The sequence below is a fragment of the Indicator indicator genome, chromosome 22 (genome assembly GCF_027791375.1).
Source record: "Indicator indicator isolate 239-I01 chromosome 22, UM_Iind_1.1, whole genome shotgun sequence".
Lineage (NCBI taxonomy): Eukaryota > Metazoa > Chordata > Aves > Piciformes > Indicatoridae > Indicator > Indicator indicator.
In genome coordinates this window covers 15,210,367-15,224,050 of record NC_072031.1, presented here as the reverse complement: position 1 = coordinate 15,224,050, position 13,684 = coordinate 15,210,367, and the positions used below count along the sequence as shown (strand labels likewise).

The following is a 13,684-nucleotide window of genomic DNA, read 5'->3' as shown; positions in this document are numbered from 1 at the left end:
TGCAGATGCCAGGAGAACATCTCCCAGAGGCAGCACTGAAGCCCAGGGTCCCAGAGGTCCCCACTGCAGCTGGGTGTCACATGCTACCTTCCCTCAAAGAGGGGAGCACAAAGCTCCAGCAGTTGTCTGCAGCTGGGGTCAGTTGGGTGCAGGCAATAGAATGGAAGGGCCAAAAATGGGACAGCTTGGAGCATGGATGCTGCCACAGCCCCTGAGAGCAAAGCAGGGAGCTGGAGATGCTCAGCCCTGCGCAGGACCAGACCCTGACCTCAGCTACCTCCTTGCTGCCCTGAGTATCTCTAGTTCCCTCCACCGATGGCAGTGCCCTGCTCTCCAGCTGGCATCTCACTGCTTCTTCTGCAGAGCCCTGGAGATGGGGCATCTGTTACCAACCTGGGCTGTGCTCCTCCAGAACACCAGCACCCTTGGGTGCTCCCCAGAGGCAGCCCAAGCCACCTCAACCCAGCCCAGCACCCTCATGCTGCCTCTGCACCCCAGCCACCCCTGCAGGGCCGATGCACAGGGGTGGCTGCAGCTGCTATTTCATGTTCTGCTTGGCAGGATTCACCCCCCTGGCACCCATGCTGCCAGTGAGGAGGCTGCCAACGACCAGCTCCCCTTTCCCCAGCTGCAGCTCTACAGTCTGGGCTGTCAGACCAGTCAGAAGGGTGGCAGCAAGCCTAAAAATGCTGCTGGGGGCAGGAAGGGATCTCCTGGCAGGTGCAGAGACTCCTCACAGTGCTTGCTGGTGCCTTTAGTGATGGATGGGGCAGCTCTGTGCCATGTTGCTTGTGCCAGTTAGTGGTGCTCAGGTGGGTGCTCAGCTGCTGCCCTGCTCTCTGGAGGCTCCAGCAGTGTTTCAACCTCTGCAGCCACCCCACAGTGAGAACCACACATGGGCAGCCCCAGCATGGAAGGACAAACCAACTCCATGTCCAACATGCTGCCTCCAGCAGCCCCAGCATCTCCTGCACCCACTTCACATCCCAGAGGGACAGCAGGAGAAGCGTGTATGGCCCTGCAGGTCAGGTCACTCAGCTGCCAAAGTCCCTTGAGATGAGTGACACCTCAAAAGTGACCACCATTTCCCCCCCACCTGAGGGCTGGGCCAACACAGCAAGGTCTGGTCAGGTTCTCATGGAAATAAGGAGCAAAGCAGAGACTCAGAGGGAGCTGGGACAGCTCCTCCAACCACAGCAGCAATGTCGCAGGAGGAGAGGACCAGGCACAGGAGGCAGTGCCCATGCCACTACCAGATCTCCACCCTCAGCTGAGATCCAGCCATGCCCAGTGCTCAGCTGGGGGATCTTCACAAAACCCTTGTTTGGAGAAGGAAATGAGGCCAGAAGGGGCAGGAAGAGGCAAAGAGGAGCTGGCTCCACACCCTCGCCCAAAGCCATGAGGGCTTCCCACAGCCAAGACATCAGCCCTGCTTTGACATCTTTCCTCACACACCTCCCAGAAACCATCCCCCAAGCAGCAGGGCTGTCTTGTCTGGTCATGTGGAGCAGCACTTGAGATTAGCAGCATAGAGGACTGGTGCCATTTCCCATGTCACACCTCCTCCCCCCTGCCCTGCCTCTTCCCAGCACTGCTCCAGCAAGTTTGCCACACAGGGGCTGGGGACAGGGGATGGGAGAGGAGCCATGCAGGACCATGCAATGGAAGGACCAAGGTGTGTGCTGCCCAGCAAGGCTCCATCAGCCAAGAAACCCAGTGGGTGAGCACACACCCAGCCCCAGCACAGCGTGGAGGCCCTTTCCCCAGCAGAGGAGCCTACCCCATCAGGCAGCAGGGTGATGGAATCACAAACCAGACCAGAAGAGCACTTGTACCACCATCCTGAGGATCCTCATTCAGGGCCCGTTGCATGACACCTGGAGCAGGCTTCACACCAGTCGTGCCTGGCATTCCCAAGGGAGGCACTGCATGTCCTCAGCTACACAGGGAGAGGCCATGCCTCTGGGAGAGCCCCTGCCAACACCAAGAGGCAATTCAGCCCTGGAAAGTCCTGCTGAGGAGCAACCAACTCATGGACAACCATGCCAAAACCTCTACCACTGTCTCCTCTGACACCTTTCCATCACAAATGGAATCCAGTCAGAGTCTGATATTACAGAGACCACCAATCAGCCTGACCAGAAGCCAGCAAAGCCATCAGGCAGTGCAAACTTCAGCTACAAGGCAGGACAGTCCCAGCCAAGGGTCCTCAGCCATCTCCTCCCCACACAACCAGAAGAGAGATCCCAAACTGTCTTGATCTTCCCTAGCACAGTGCCAGCCAAGCATCCTTGGCATCTTCTGGGGGTCCTAGTGCCCCTTGGAGGGATCCACCCCTTGTCACCTCATCACCAGACAAAGTCATGCCCCCCAGTAACTCCTTGCTTCTCCAGCAACCCTTCCTCAGAGCTCAGCAGTGAAGGCTCGGCCCTGGACAAGATAATTTCATCACTTCTTCCCGTGCCTTTCTCAATGCTTAATCACTTTTGCAGTCGTCTGCAAATGAGCCTAAGCCTTTGCTATGAGGAAGCAGAGGTGTCTCTCCACCTCCCTTCCTACTAACTCTGCTGGGCTGGGAAAAAATAAGAGTGCATGTGACCAAGTCATTAATAAGACATCCCAGATACAAAAACAAGCTCATTAAAAGCAGGCATGACCTATTCATAAAAAAAAAAAAAAAAAAGTCCTTTCAACTGCAAGAGGAGAGGAGAAGCCTTTGAAGTCAGGTCTTGCAATGCAGTGAGATCCCTGCCTCCACTACTGACCTCACCTGGAAACTTGTTCTTACCCAACATCTCTGCTGCCTCCCCAATGAAAGCTGGCTTTAAGCACAGCTTGCATTTCACAGCTGGGGAGGCCAAAGCCTGGGCAGAACAAGTTACCCAGGGTACAGAGGAGTCTCCAGGGGCTCTTCATCAAGACTAGGACACCTGTGCCACTCTTCACATGCTCCTAGACAAAGCAGACACCAACTCTCAGCAGGACTTCAAGCTGCCCTGTTGCACCTTGCCATGAAATGCTGAGGTTGAGGTCCACCAAAGGGTGAATTTTGAGAGAGGAGAGACTGACATCCCAGCCTGCCCCAAACAAAGAGCCAAGGGAGCAGCAGTGAGGCCAGGTCTCAGTTCTGGAGAACGTGAAGCAGAGATCCATCCACAAACACAAAGGCTGCAAGGAGAGGAGACAGGAAAAGCCCAGCTGGTCCTGGGCTTTGAGACAGTCCCAGCAAGGAACACCAGGAGCTAGTACTGTCTAATTGCTGTGAGTTTCACACTCTCCTCCCAAGCTCCCCACTGTGGTCACCCCTTTGTGGGCCAGTCTGCCAACTCCTAGCATGCCTGCAGACATTCATCCCAACCCACTGCTGGAAAGGACCATTGTTTGGGAGATTTACCATGAAGGGAGCCAGATGCCAAGATAATCCCCTCATTAGGCTGATTCCTCTTCTGTTGCATCCTGTGTGACTCAGAGATCAGAGAAAACCCAGCAGACCAAAGACACTGGAGCCCTGGCTGAGAAAAGGCACAGGAAGAGGCATCTGGGAGTGTCCAGCAGGCTCCAAATACAAGGCTGTGCTGAGGAGGGCCAGGAGAACCACAGACGTTCCACTCACTGCAAGCATGGTGCAGAGGTCATCCCCAGGTCCATCTGGTGTCAGGCAAGGGGTGACACCACAAGCATCTCCCAGGCTAAGAAGGAACTTGTAGGGCCATCTATGCCTTCTGGGCAAAGCCATGGAGAGCCTGGCAAGCAAAGAGACCAAACACAGCCCCCCCAGAGTGACAGAGCACTGCTTTGTGAGAGGGCAGAAGGGAGGTGATGGTCTGCAAGGAGAGTCAAAACCAACCAGCCCTCAAACTACTGATGAAGGGAGGTTGAAGCCAGGTGGGGGTTGGTCTCTTCTCCCAGGCAACCAGCACCAGAACAAGAGGACACAGTCTCAAGCTGTGCAGGGGGAAGTTTAGCTTTGATCTTAGAAAGAAGTTCTTCACAGACAGAGAGATTGGCCATTGGGATGTGCTGCCCAGGGAGGTGGTGGAGTCAGTGTCCCTGGAGGTGTTTAAGAGGAGCCTGGATGAGGCACTCAGTGCCATGGTCTGGTTGATTAGGTAGGGTTGGGTGATCAGCTGGACTTGATGATCTTGGAGGTCTCTTCCAACCTGGTTGGTTCTGTGAGTCTGTGATTTTGTTCTTCAAATGCAGACTACCAAGAGCAAACCCTCACCAGAAATCCTACCCCAGCTTCCATTCCTTCCTTTGAAATGCCAGTAGGGATTCCCAGAGATCCCAAGGATCAACACCACCAACACTGATGCTGCAGCACCTCCCTCGAGCTCCTCTGGCTCTTAGTCAGGAGCATGGCAGAGATGTCTGCTGAGCAGCATGCAGAAGAGGCAGCAGTTTGCTGGACATCAGGACAGTCATGGAATCACTGCCCAAACTTGCAAACTGAACTGGTGCTACAGGAGCTACCAGGCTGGTAGCAGGAGAAATGCCATGGGATCTGCAACAGCCTAAACAATAAGGATCTAAAGATCAATTTTATGGGGAGAATGTCTTCCAGCATGACAGGACATGAGTCCTCAGCACAAGAAGGACATGGACCTGTTGGAGTGGGGCCAGAGGAGGCCACAACAATGATCAGAAGGCTGGAACTCCTCTGCTGTGAGGCCAGCCTGAGAGAGTTGGGGTTCTTCAGTCTGGAGAAGAGAAGGCTCCAGGGAGACCTTCTGACAGTCTTTCAGTGCTTAAAGGAGCAGATCAGAAAGCTGGGGATAGACTTTTTAGCAGGGCCTGTTGTGAGAGGACAAGGAGTGATGGTTTAAACTAACAGAGGGATATTCAGACTGGAGAGAAGGAAGAGATTTTTTTTTCCACTGAGGGTGGTGAGACCCTCACCCAGGCTGTCCAGAGAGGTGGTCGATGCCCCATCCCTGAAAACATCCCTTTCAAGTCGTTTGGGACTCTGAGCATCCTGCTCAGTTACAGTTGGTTACAGCTGTCCCAGGCAGGCTGGAGTTTGGGCAGCAGGGAGCAAGGCTGCGTCCAGCCAAGTCGGAGCTTGGTTGGGAAGCAGGGAGCTGACAGGCGCTGAGCGCCGCGCCGTGGCGGAACACTCTCAGCTCCAAGCCTCCCGCCCGGCAGAGAGCCACTCCTTGCTGCCAGCCACCTGCAGCAGCACATTTCTTGCTGCCAGCCACCTGCAAACAGCAGCTTTTGCCTTTACCCAGCGCAAGGCGGAAACGCCAGCAGAGAGCCCAGGTCGGATCCGCCTGCTCCGTCCCAGGCGGCGGGGCAGGACCGCTCCCTCCAGCAGCTTTTCCCCTCCAGACCCTTGCTGAGTAGTTAGCTCTTGATCTCGTCTCGCTGTCTCCAGCCCCCCAGGGCTGTCTGTGCCTGTCTCTCTCCAGCTTGCCCCAGGCTTGGTGTCACTGCCTCTTGAGCTGCTTTCCCTCTTCCCACGGTTACCAAGCGGCTAGCAGGAGCAGAAGGTGCACACGGGAACTGGGAATGAGGCCAGCACGGGTGGAAAAAAAGTCCCCATGGAAAAGTCCCTGAAAATCAGGCACTCTTTGTATGGGGTTGGGCATCTGACAGCTGCAGCAAGGTTTCCTTTCCTCTGGAAAACCTGCATGCCCTAAAGCCATGAATGCATTCCCAGTTCAGTTCCTGGCTCTTCTGGGTCCCCTGGGGATGCTGGAAAGCATGGAGGAAAAACCCAGACAATGCAACCCAGCCTCTGAGCACATTTCCTACACAACCTGTGCTCCAAGGTGACTGCACCATGACTTTGGGGATTCCTGACATACAGCCATGCATCTGTTGGGGCCAGCTGGACACAAGCATTGCTGCTGGACCTACCTACAAACAAATGGGGTTGCTGCAGACAGCATCCACCCCACCTCTTGCCCTGCTCCCCCCTGGAGCATCCTGCAGCAGCTACTTTCCCCCTGACTTGGCTACCTGAGATGTGAGCCCCAAAATAACCTTTTGCCTGCTGAAAATCAGTCATGGATTTGTCGTGGAGTTGAGCTGGAGCTACTCACAGAGATTTTGGTGAAGACGGAGAGCAAGAGTGACAGGACAGAGAGGTACATCCGGATCCTCTCCCCTCCAAACCTCCTCTGGAGATACTCAGGCATCGTCACAATCTGCCAGGGGCAAAGAGAGTGGTTGCTGTCCTGTCCAGGGATTGTGCCAGGGAAGACAGGGCACAGCTGTATTCCTGGAGCAGAGCTCAGGAGTCTTGAAGGACAGCAGTGACAGCCATCCAGGGAGCAGGGGGCTGGCCAGGGCCACGCTCCCTGCAGCAGGCACAGGGACACTGTACATACCCCAGATGAGATGTAGACTGGCACAAACACCCAGGCTAGGGCCAGGAGAGCGTAAGTGGCCTGTTGGGAAGGAGGAACATGGAACAGGCAGAAGAAACACTGATCCTGCTACAGCTCAACACTGACTGCTAATTCCTGCCTGCCACTCCTGACCCAGCCCTGGCTCACCCTCAAGTGCACATTTACATCTCCAGCTGGCTTCAGATGGCAGACAACTGTGTATGAGATTATGGTGGACACCCCACAGCACCCCTGGTGACCTCTCAGCCCTTCAGTTGCTGACTAGATGTTTCCCACTAACTCCCTAAGCACCAAGCAAGCCAAAGCCATATTTGTTTTGCTGCAGAATTCAAGGACTTTGGCTACAACGTGTGGGGAAGCCACCAGGGACCTATTCAGCCATCAGCTGGGATCGTGAAGGGGCTGGACTAGGAAGCTCTGCTCTGAAATATCCTTTTCCCTGAGCAGGTGGACTTGAGTTGACTCCAGGCTCACTCTGCATGCACCAGACGTGAGCTGGAGAAGCTGAGTTAGCAGGGTTGAGTTAATTACCCCCTGCAGGGCTCCTCCCAAGCCTGTGGAGGTGTTTCATGAAGGTGCTGTGGCATGGCTCAAGAAACTCCTGTCCCTAGTACTGTGCCACGTTCCTTACATTCAGCTCGAAGCCAGTGACAGCGATGCCCCCAGCAGCACCAGTCCCAGCCAGCCCGATGAACAGCCCTGAGCCTTCACTGCTGGCAAAGAGAGAGGCACCAATCTGTGGAAGAGCACAGGAGATGTTGTGAGTAGCCAGCCACCAGCTCTCTGCAGCTTGGCATGGCAGTCATGCCAACTGGGCTGGCTTTGGTGCTTCCCCCAGCAGCACAGCCCTGAGGGAGGCAGAAATAACATCTGAACAGCAGCAGCAGAGCACACATCTAAAAGCCCCATCCCCACCACATCTCAAAGCCCCATCCCCAGCCCACCTCAAAGCCAAGTGGGGCCCCAGATACACATGTGATGGAGTGACACAGACATATTTTGCAAGAAAACCCTTTAACAGACTCCAGTCCAGGGAGGTTTGAGCCCTGACAAACAGTGCCCCCACACATTCAGCTCATCTGGGCATCCCCTGTGGGCTTTGGATGGACTTTGTTGTCTTCTGGAGGATGAGAAGCCACCACACACTGCTGCGTTTACCACAGTGGTCACACACCCAGCCCGGGGGTGGCCCTGTGCAAGCAGCCAGTGCCAGGCACAGCAAGGACCTACAACCAGTTTGTTGAGATCAGACTGAAGAGGAAGGAAAATAGAAACTTGGGACACTCATGTCTTGTTAGAGCCTCCAGGAGCACATGGGGCTGATGGAGATAAGATATTTGATTACAACAACCCTCCCCCCCACCCTGCCAAGTACAGAGCAGCCTACAAGGGGACCCAAAAACCTCCAGCATCCTTCATGCAATGAGAAGGAAAACACAGCTCTGAGGAGGTGCACAGGGCTGGGGGCAGTGTGGGGAGATGGTGGAGAAAGGAAATTCAGTGGGAGGGACGGGGTGCTGGATGTCCCTGCTGCCCAGGGTGTCACAAGCAGGACAGAAGTCTGTCTCTACTTACTGGCCACCACACCATGTCTCTGCCAGCAAGGAAATAGCCACTGATGGTGTTCCTGTTCACCCTGCATGAAGACTGGGAGGAGAAAAGATCAGCACTGAGCACCCTTCCCTACAAACCCAGACAAGACACCAAGAACCAAGTCTCCCAGACAAGGAGACTCTGGATAATTAATGGGAGCTCTGCAGCTCCAGCTTAATTACACAAGGCAGTGGCTGCACCCCGAGTACCCGGAGCCATGAACAGCAAAGGAGACGTCCCAAGAAGGGGAAGCAGAGGCTGTGCCTCTCCTCCTGCCATCCCCAGCAGACAGCTTGGCTAATAGGGCCCAGCTTTGGCTGGGATTTTTCCGTGAGGCAGAATAAATGGCTCTTGGAGAGGCTTTGTCTGAAACCATGGGTAGCTGAGGGCTTTTTCTGCTCAGCAGGACATTTGTCTCAATGCCGTTTAATAGAGGAGCGGCAGATCTGCTCACGCCCAGCAGAGCAGAGGGCAGGGGAGAGGTTTGTGCCGTGGTTAATTCCATTGTGTTCTCAGGCTATGGGAGTCACAGAATCCCAGCCTGGTGGGGGTTGGAAGGGACTTCTGGAGATCATTTAGTCCAAGCCTTCTGTTCTTTCTGCACTGAAGAGCTGCATTCTCATGCATTCTCCATGAAGAGATAAGGAGATGGACTGTGCAACTTTGCAGCTTTCTTCCTTATTATGGACACTCTGTGATGAACTGCCCAGAATCACAGAATCCCAGCATGGGGAGGGCTGGGAAGGACCACTGGAGATCATCCAGTCCAACCCCACTGCTAAAGCAGGGCACCCACAGCAGGGTGCCCAGGAACACAATGTCTGGGGGGGTTTAGAATCTCTCCAGAGAAGGAGACTCCAGAAACTCTCTGCACTCTCACACCAAAGAAGTTTCTCCTTATGTTTAAGTCCTTCTATAGGGAGTGGAAGGGGCATAGATCTGTACAACACACAATGTGCAAGTTACAAGAGTAAGGGATTTCAAAATACAAAAAAATACTCCCCACAGAACAACCAGCTCTAGGGGAAAAACAAACAAACAAACAGCAAACAAAACTAAACAAAATGAAACAACTTTATAAAATCACAGAATCACCTGGCTGGAAAAGACCCTCACATCATCAGGTCCAACTATAACCTAACATCTCCCTGTACACAACTGTTACACCATATCCCCAAGCTCCTCATCCAAATGTCTTTTAAACACCTCCAGAGATGGTAACTCCACCACCTCCCTGGGCAGCCTGGTCCAATGTCTGACAACCTTTTTGATGCAGAATTTTTTCCCAATACCCAACCTAAAGCTCCCCTGGTGCACAGCAGAAAGGGACCAAAACACTCTTACCCATATTCCCACTGCAATGTTTAAGGAGAAATAAAGCACCACGACAACAAGGTCAGCAACACTGAACTGCAGCGAGGACATGAGGGACCCAGCAGTGGAGTTGTCCTCCATCATTCCCTGCCTCCTGCCTTATCCTCAGCCTCACAGCCACTGAATTAGTAACTCATTAGTAGCTTGGGAGCATTTATCATTAAACAAGCCAGCAACAGGAGCTTCACTCCCCAAAGGGCTTGGGTGAGTGGCCTGGCTGCCCACTGCCTCTTCCCCTCTGTTTCCCCATGGTCCATCCCACCTGGACACCTGGACCAGATGAGCAGCTCTGGATTTTGGTGTCTCACAAACAAACAGCTACACAATTCTCCATCTCCTCAAGATTTCCTGCTGCTTCTGCACTGATCCTGAAGAAGCTGCAGATTCTGGTCCAAGCTGCCCCTATAGCATTTCTGTGGTGCAGACTCTCAGAACAGAGGCTCCAGCAGCCTCTCACAGAGGTGCCTTAAATCCAGGTTCTTCTGGACAAGAAACTGCCAAGGGTTTTATCTTCTGTGACCTCATAGAAGACCAAACCATAATATTTTTATTGTAGATACTAAGTCTGGAAATAATTTGAATGATCATAGAATCCCAGACTGGTTTGGGTTGGAAAGGACCTTTAACAGGTCCTACAGTCAGCAGAGACATATTCAACTAGAACAGGTTGCTCAGAGCCCCAAACCTGACTTGGAATGCTTGCAGGGATGGGGCATCTACCATCTCTCTGAGCAACCTGGGTCAGTGAAGAGCTTCCTCCTAATCTGATTAATGATCTTTTGCCTAGCAAATTACTGTGGAAACTGCTGAATAAAGCAGGGGGGGTTAAGTATGCTTTGCACTTGAACGATCCCAGAGAAGCACTTGTAAGAAGAGCTGGCATTTCTGGTGATCTGACAACTTTGCTTCTGGGGAAAGCACTTTCAGATTAGTTAGTCCTGCTGTCATGATAATAAAAGGGTGTGAAAAATGTCTGAGGGCAGCCACACATACTTTGCTCCCTTTCAACCACCCCAATGCCATGAAAAGCCAGAGGATCTGCAATCCAGTCTCATAACTGACTTGTTCCCAAATCATAGAATCCCAGGGACCTCTGGAGATCATCCAGTCCAACCCTCTGCTAAAGCAGGGCACCCACACCAGCTTGTTCCAAGGATGAGGTTTCTACCACCAGTTCCTCACCACCATCATGGTGAAGAATTTCTTCCAATCTGAATGTACCCATTTCTAGTTTTGTTCTATCCCCCCCAGTCCTATCACTCCCTGACACCCTACAAAGTCCCTTCCCAGCTTTCTTGTAGCCTCCTTCAGATACTGTATGGCCACAAGAAGGTCTCTTCGGAGCCTTCTCTTCTCCAGACTGCACAACCCCAACTCTCTCAGTCTGTCCCCATAGCACAGCAGCTCCAGCCCTCTGCTCATCCTCGTGGTCCTTCCCTGGACACCTTGCAGCACCTCCAGATCCTTCTTGTAATAGGGGCTCCAGAACTGGGGGGGGGGGGGGGTGAGGGGTGGAAAATCTAATTTTGTGGGGTTGGGCATTTAGTAATCATTCTGTTTGCTGCTCTGGGTGCTTGGCTGGCTCCCTGTCAAGCAGCAGCAGGTATCACAAGGTGTCACTAATAAAACAAACACTCTGTAACTACCAGGCTCCTCACCCAGCCAGGTCAGCGCGTTTCTCCTCCTTGAAAGCACCGCTGACGCGCCCGGGAGCAGCTCTCAGCTCCTCTGAGAGGAGCCCAAGTTCTCCCTCACTGCTCAGCTGGAATTTAACCTGCATTAACACATCCAAAGTACATCCAGGCATTAACAGCTCAGCTTGGTGTATCTATTAACAGTGCTAAGCGTTTAATAACTTGCTGCCATTAAAGGACAACCATAGAATCCCAGCATGGTGGGGGCTGGAAGGGACCTCTGGAGATCACCCAGTCCAATCCCCCTGCTAAAGCAGGGCATCCACAGCAGATTGCCCAGGAGCACAATGTCCAGGCAGGTTTGGAATCTCAGAAGGTTCCACAACCTCTCTGGGCAGCCTGCTCCAGGGCTCCAACACCCTCACACCGAAGAATTTTTCCTTCATGTCAAGGTGGAACTTCCTGGGTTCCAGTTTGTGTCCATTGCCCCTTGTCCTGTGCCTGGGTACCACTGCAAAGAGCCTGCCCTGCCCTCTTCTTGACATCCACACTTCAGGTATTTGTAAACATTAGTAAGATCCCTTCTCAGTCTTCTCCATGCTCAACGAACAGCCCCACATCATCAGACAGATATTCAAGGCCCTTCATCATCCTCTTAGCCTCCATTGGTCTCTCTGCAGTTATTTCCCCTTCCCTCTTCAACTGGGGAAACCAGACCTGGGTACAATACTCCAGCTGTGGTCTCACTAGAAGAGAGAGGAAGGAGAATCAGGTAGAGTCTTGCTTTCTGTCATTTCATAGACAGAACATACCTCCCTGGAGAAGGCTGCAAAATGAGCTCACAGAACTATGCAGCTGCTGAAATAACACCACCCCACTTGCTGGATCCACTGGCAAGATTAGGCACTGCAGATCTTTGAGCAATATCCAGGTCTTCTCCTCACAGGCCTCCATTGTGCTCAGAGCTCTACCAAGATAGATGAAAAAAAACCCCAAAACAACCCTTGGTTTGATTCTTAAAAGCAAACAGCCCTTGGAAGCTTGTCTCAAGCAGAGGGAAATGGTGTTGACAAAGGTTCATTTTCACTCTTGGTTTTGAGCATGCCAAAAGTTGTTCACTCAGGTGTGGGATGTTCTGGTGGAGAGGTTAAACCAAAAGAAGTCTTAAATGCTCATTAACTCCACCACTGTGTTCTCCACGATAGGTCAGGAGCTTCCCATCTCTGAGGCTGGAAGCTCAGGGGCAGCTGTCCAGCTGTTTCACCTGCATGTGTGTATGGGTGGTGAGGAACACAAACGTGAAGGAGTTCAGCTTTCCACCATCAACATTTAGGTCAGGCCAGAAACCTCTAAAAAAAACTCTTACCTGTGATGAGTTGGTTTGGATTTACCAGCTGGGACATCTGCCCCTTGTTGCTCCTTGAGATCCAGGGATGAATTTCTCACCTGCTCATGTCCCCTGAAGCAAAGCAGCATGATGGAAGCCTACCCTTTACCCTCATGGTAAACAACTTGTTCCTAACATCCAGTCTAACTCCAGACCAGTCAACTTCACCTCCATCCCTGAAAAGGTGATGGAACAACTGATCCTCAAGGCATATCAAGGACAAGAAGGTCACTGGAAGCAATCAACATATTTCTACTACCAAGGGGAATTCACATCTAACCAACAGGATAGCCTTTGATGAGGACATAAGCAGGTGGACAGATGACAGTAGTGCAGTGGATGTGGTTTATCCAGATCAAGAAACCATCTGACGCCATCTTCCACAGCATCCTCACAGCTAAACTGAGGAAGTGTGGTCTGGATGATCAAGTAGTGAGGTGCATTGTGAACTGATTGCGGGAGAAAAGTCAGAGAGAGTTGTGGGCAATGAGACAGAGTCCAGGCCAGCATCCTGCTGGCATTCTTGGCCACCTGGGCACACTGCTGGTTCATCTTCAGCTGCTGCTGACCACCTCCATCCAGTTCCACTTCCCCAGGCAGTTTCCAGGCACTTTGCCCCAGGTGTGGAGCGCTGATGGTGGTGTTGTGACCCAAGCGCAGGACTCAGCACTTAGCCTTGCTGAACCTGATCCCACTGGCCACCACCCACGAATCCAGGCTGTCCAGATGCCTCTGGCCTAGCTCATGTTAGAAGCCATCTGGAGGTACATGGAGGTTTTTAGAAAGCTGACACAAACCAAGTCTTTATTCTTTGTTGCAGAAAATAAATACAGGTGCATATTTCATATGCTTTTCTATAAAAGCACTCCTACAAAACCACTGAACTGCATACAACAGTACAACCTTTTTGGCTTGGAAAATGCAAAGATGACAGAGTCACTTCATCTGAGTGTCTTTGAAAGCACTTGTAGCAAGCAGCTTTGGAAAAGGAATGATTCATTTAGAAGCCAAATTCTTGCCTCAAGTGTTGTGTGGAGTTGGTCCCCCCTCCAATCATGTGTATAGTGCAACTAACCTAAAAGCAACTAGGACAGGTTCTCTGTAAAATGTTTAGTTCCCCACCTACCCCCCCTCAAAATACAAAAAAAAAAAAAAAAAGGAGGGGGGGGGCAAAGAAAAAACCCAAACCAAAAGGTCTTTAAAACTGTTCTACCTTGATACTGAAACCAACAGAAAACAAAAAGTGGCTCAATGGAAATATTTAGGTGAGCACGATGCTTCACAGCTCCTCATCTGTTTGCTTCCAGTTTGGCCCGGGGTGGGGGTTCCTTCCAGCAGCA

At 52.3% G+C, this 13,684-nt stretch overlaps 1 protein-coding gene across 1 annotated transcript in view; it reads right to left on the bottom strand.

The window, feature by feature from the left end:
* Positions 1 to 9,404, bottom strand: part of SLC5A10 (solute carrier family 5 member 10) — a 43,555-nt gene extending 34,151 nt beyond the window's left edge. The window contains exons 1-5 of the mRNA XM_054390881.1: positions 9,294 to 9,404; positions 7,932 to 8,003; positions 6,988 to 7,092; positions 6,336 to 6,395; positions 6,048 to 6,152 (exon numbers count right to left, since the gene is read on the bottom strand). Coding sequence (XP_054246856.1) covers positions 6,048 to 6,152; positions 6,336 to 6,395; positions 6,988 to 7,092; positions 7,932 to 8,003; positions 9,294 to 9,404 — 453 coding nt within the window. The remainder of the gene's footprint in view (positions 1 to 6,047; positions 6,153 to 6,335; positions 6,396 to 6,987; positions 7,093 to 7,931; positions 8,004 to 9,293) is intronic.
* Between the last annotated feature and the right edge of the window lie 4,280 nt (positions 9,405 to 13,684).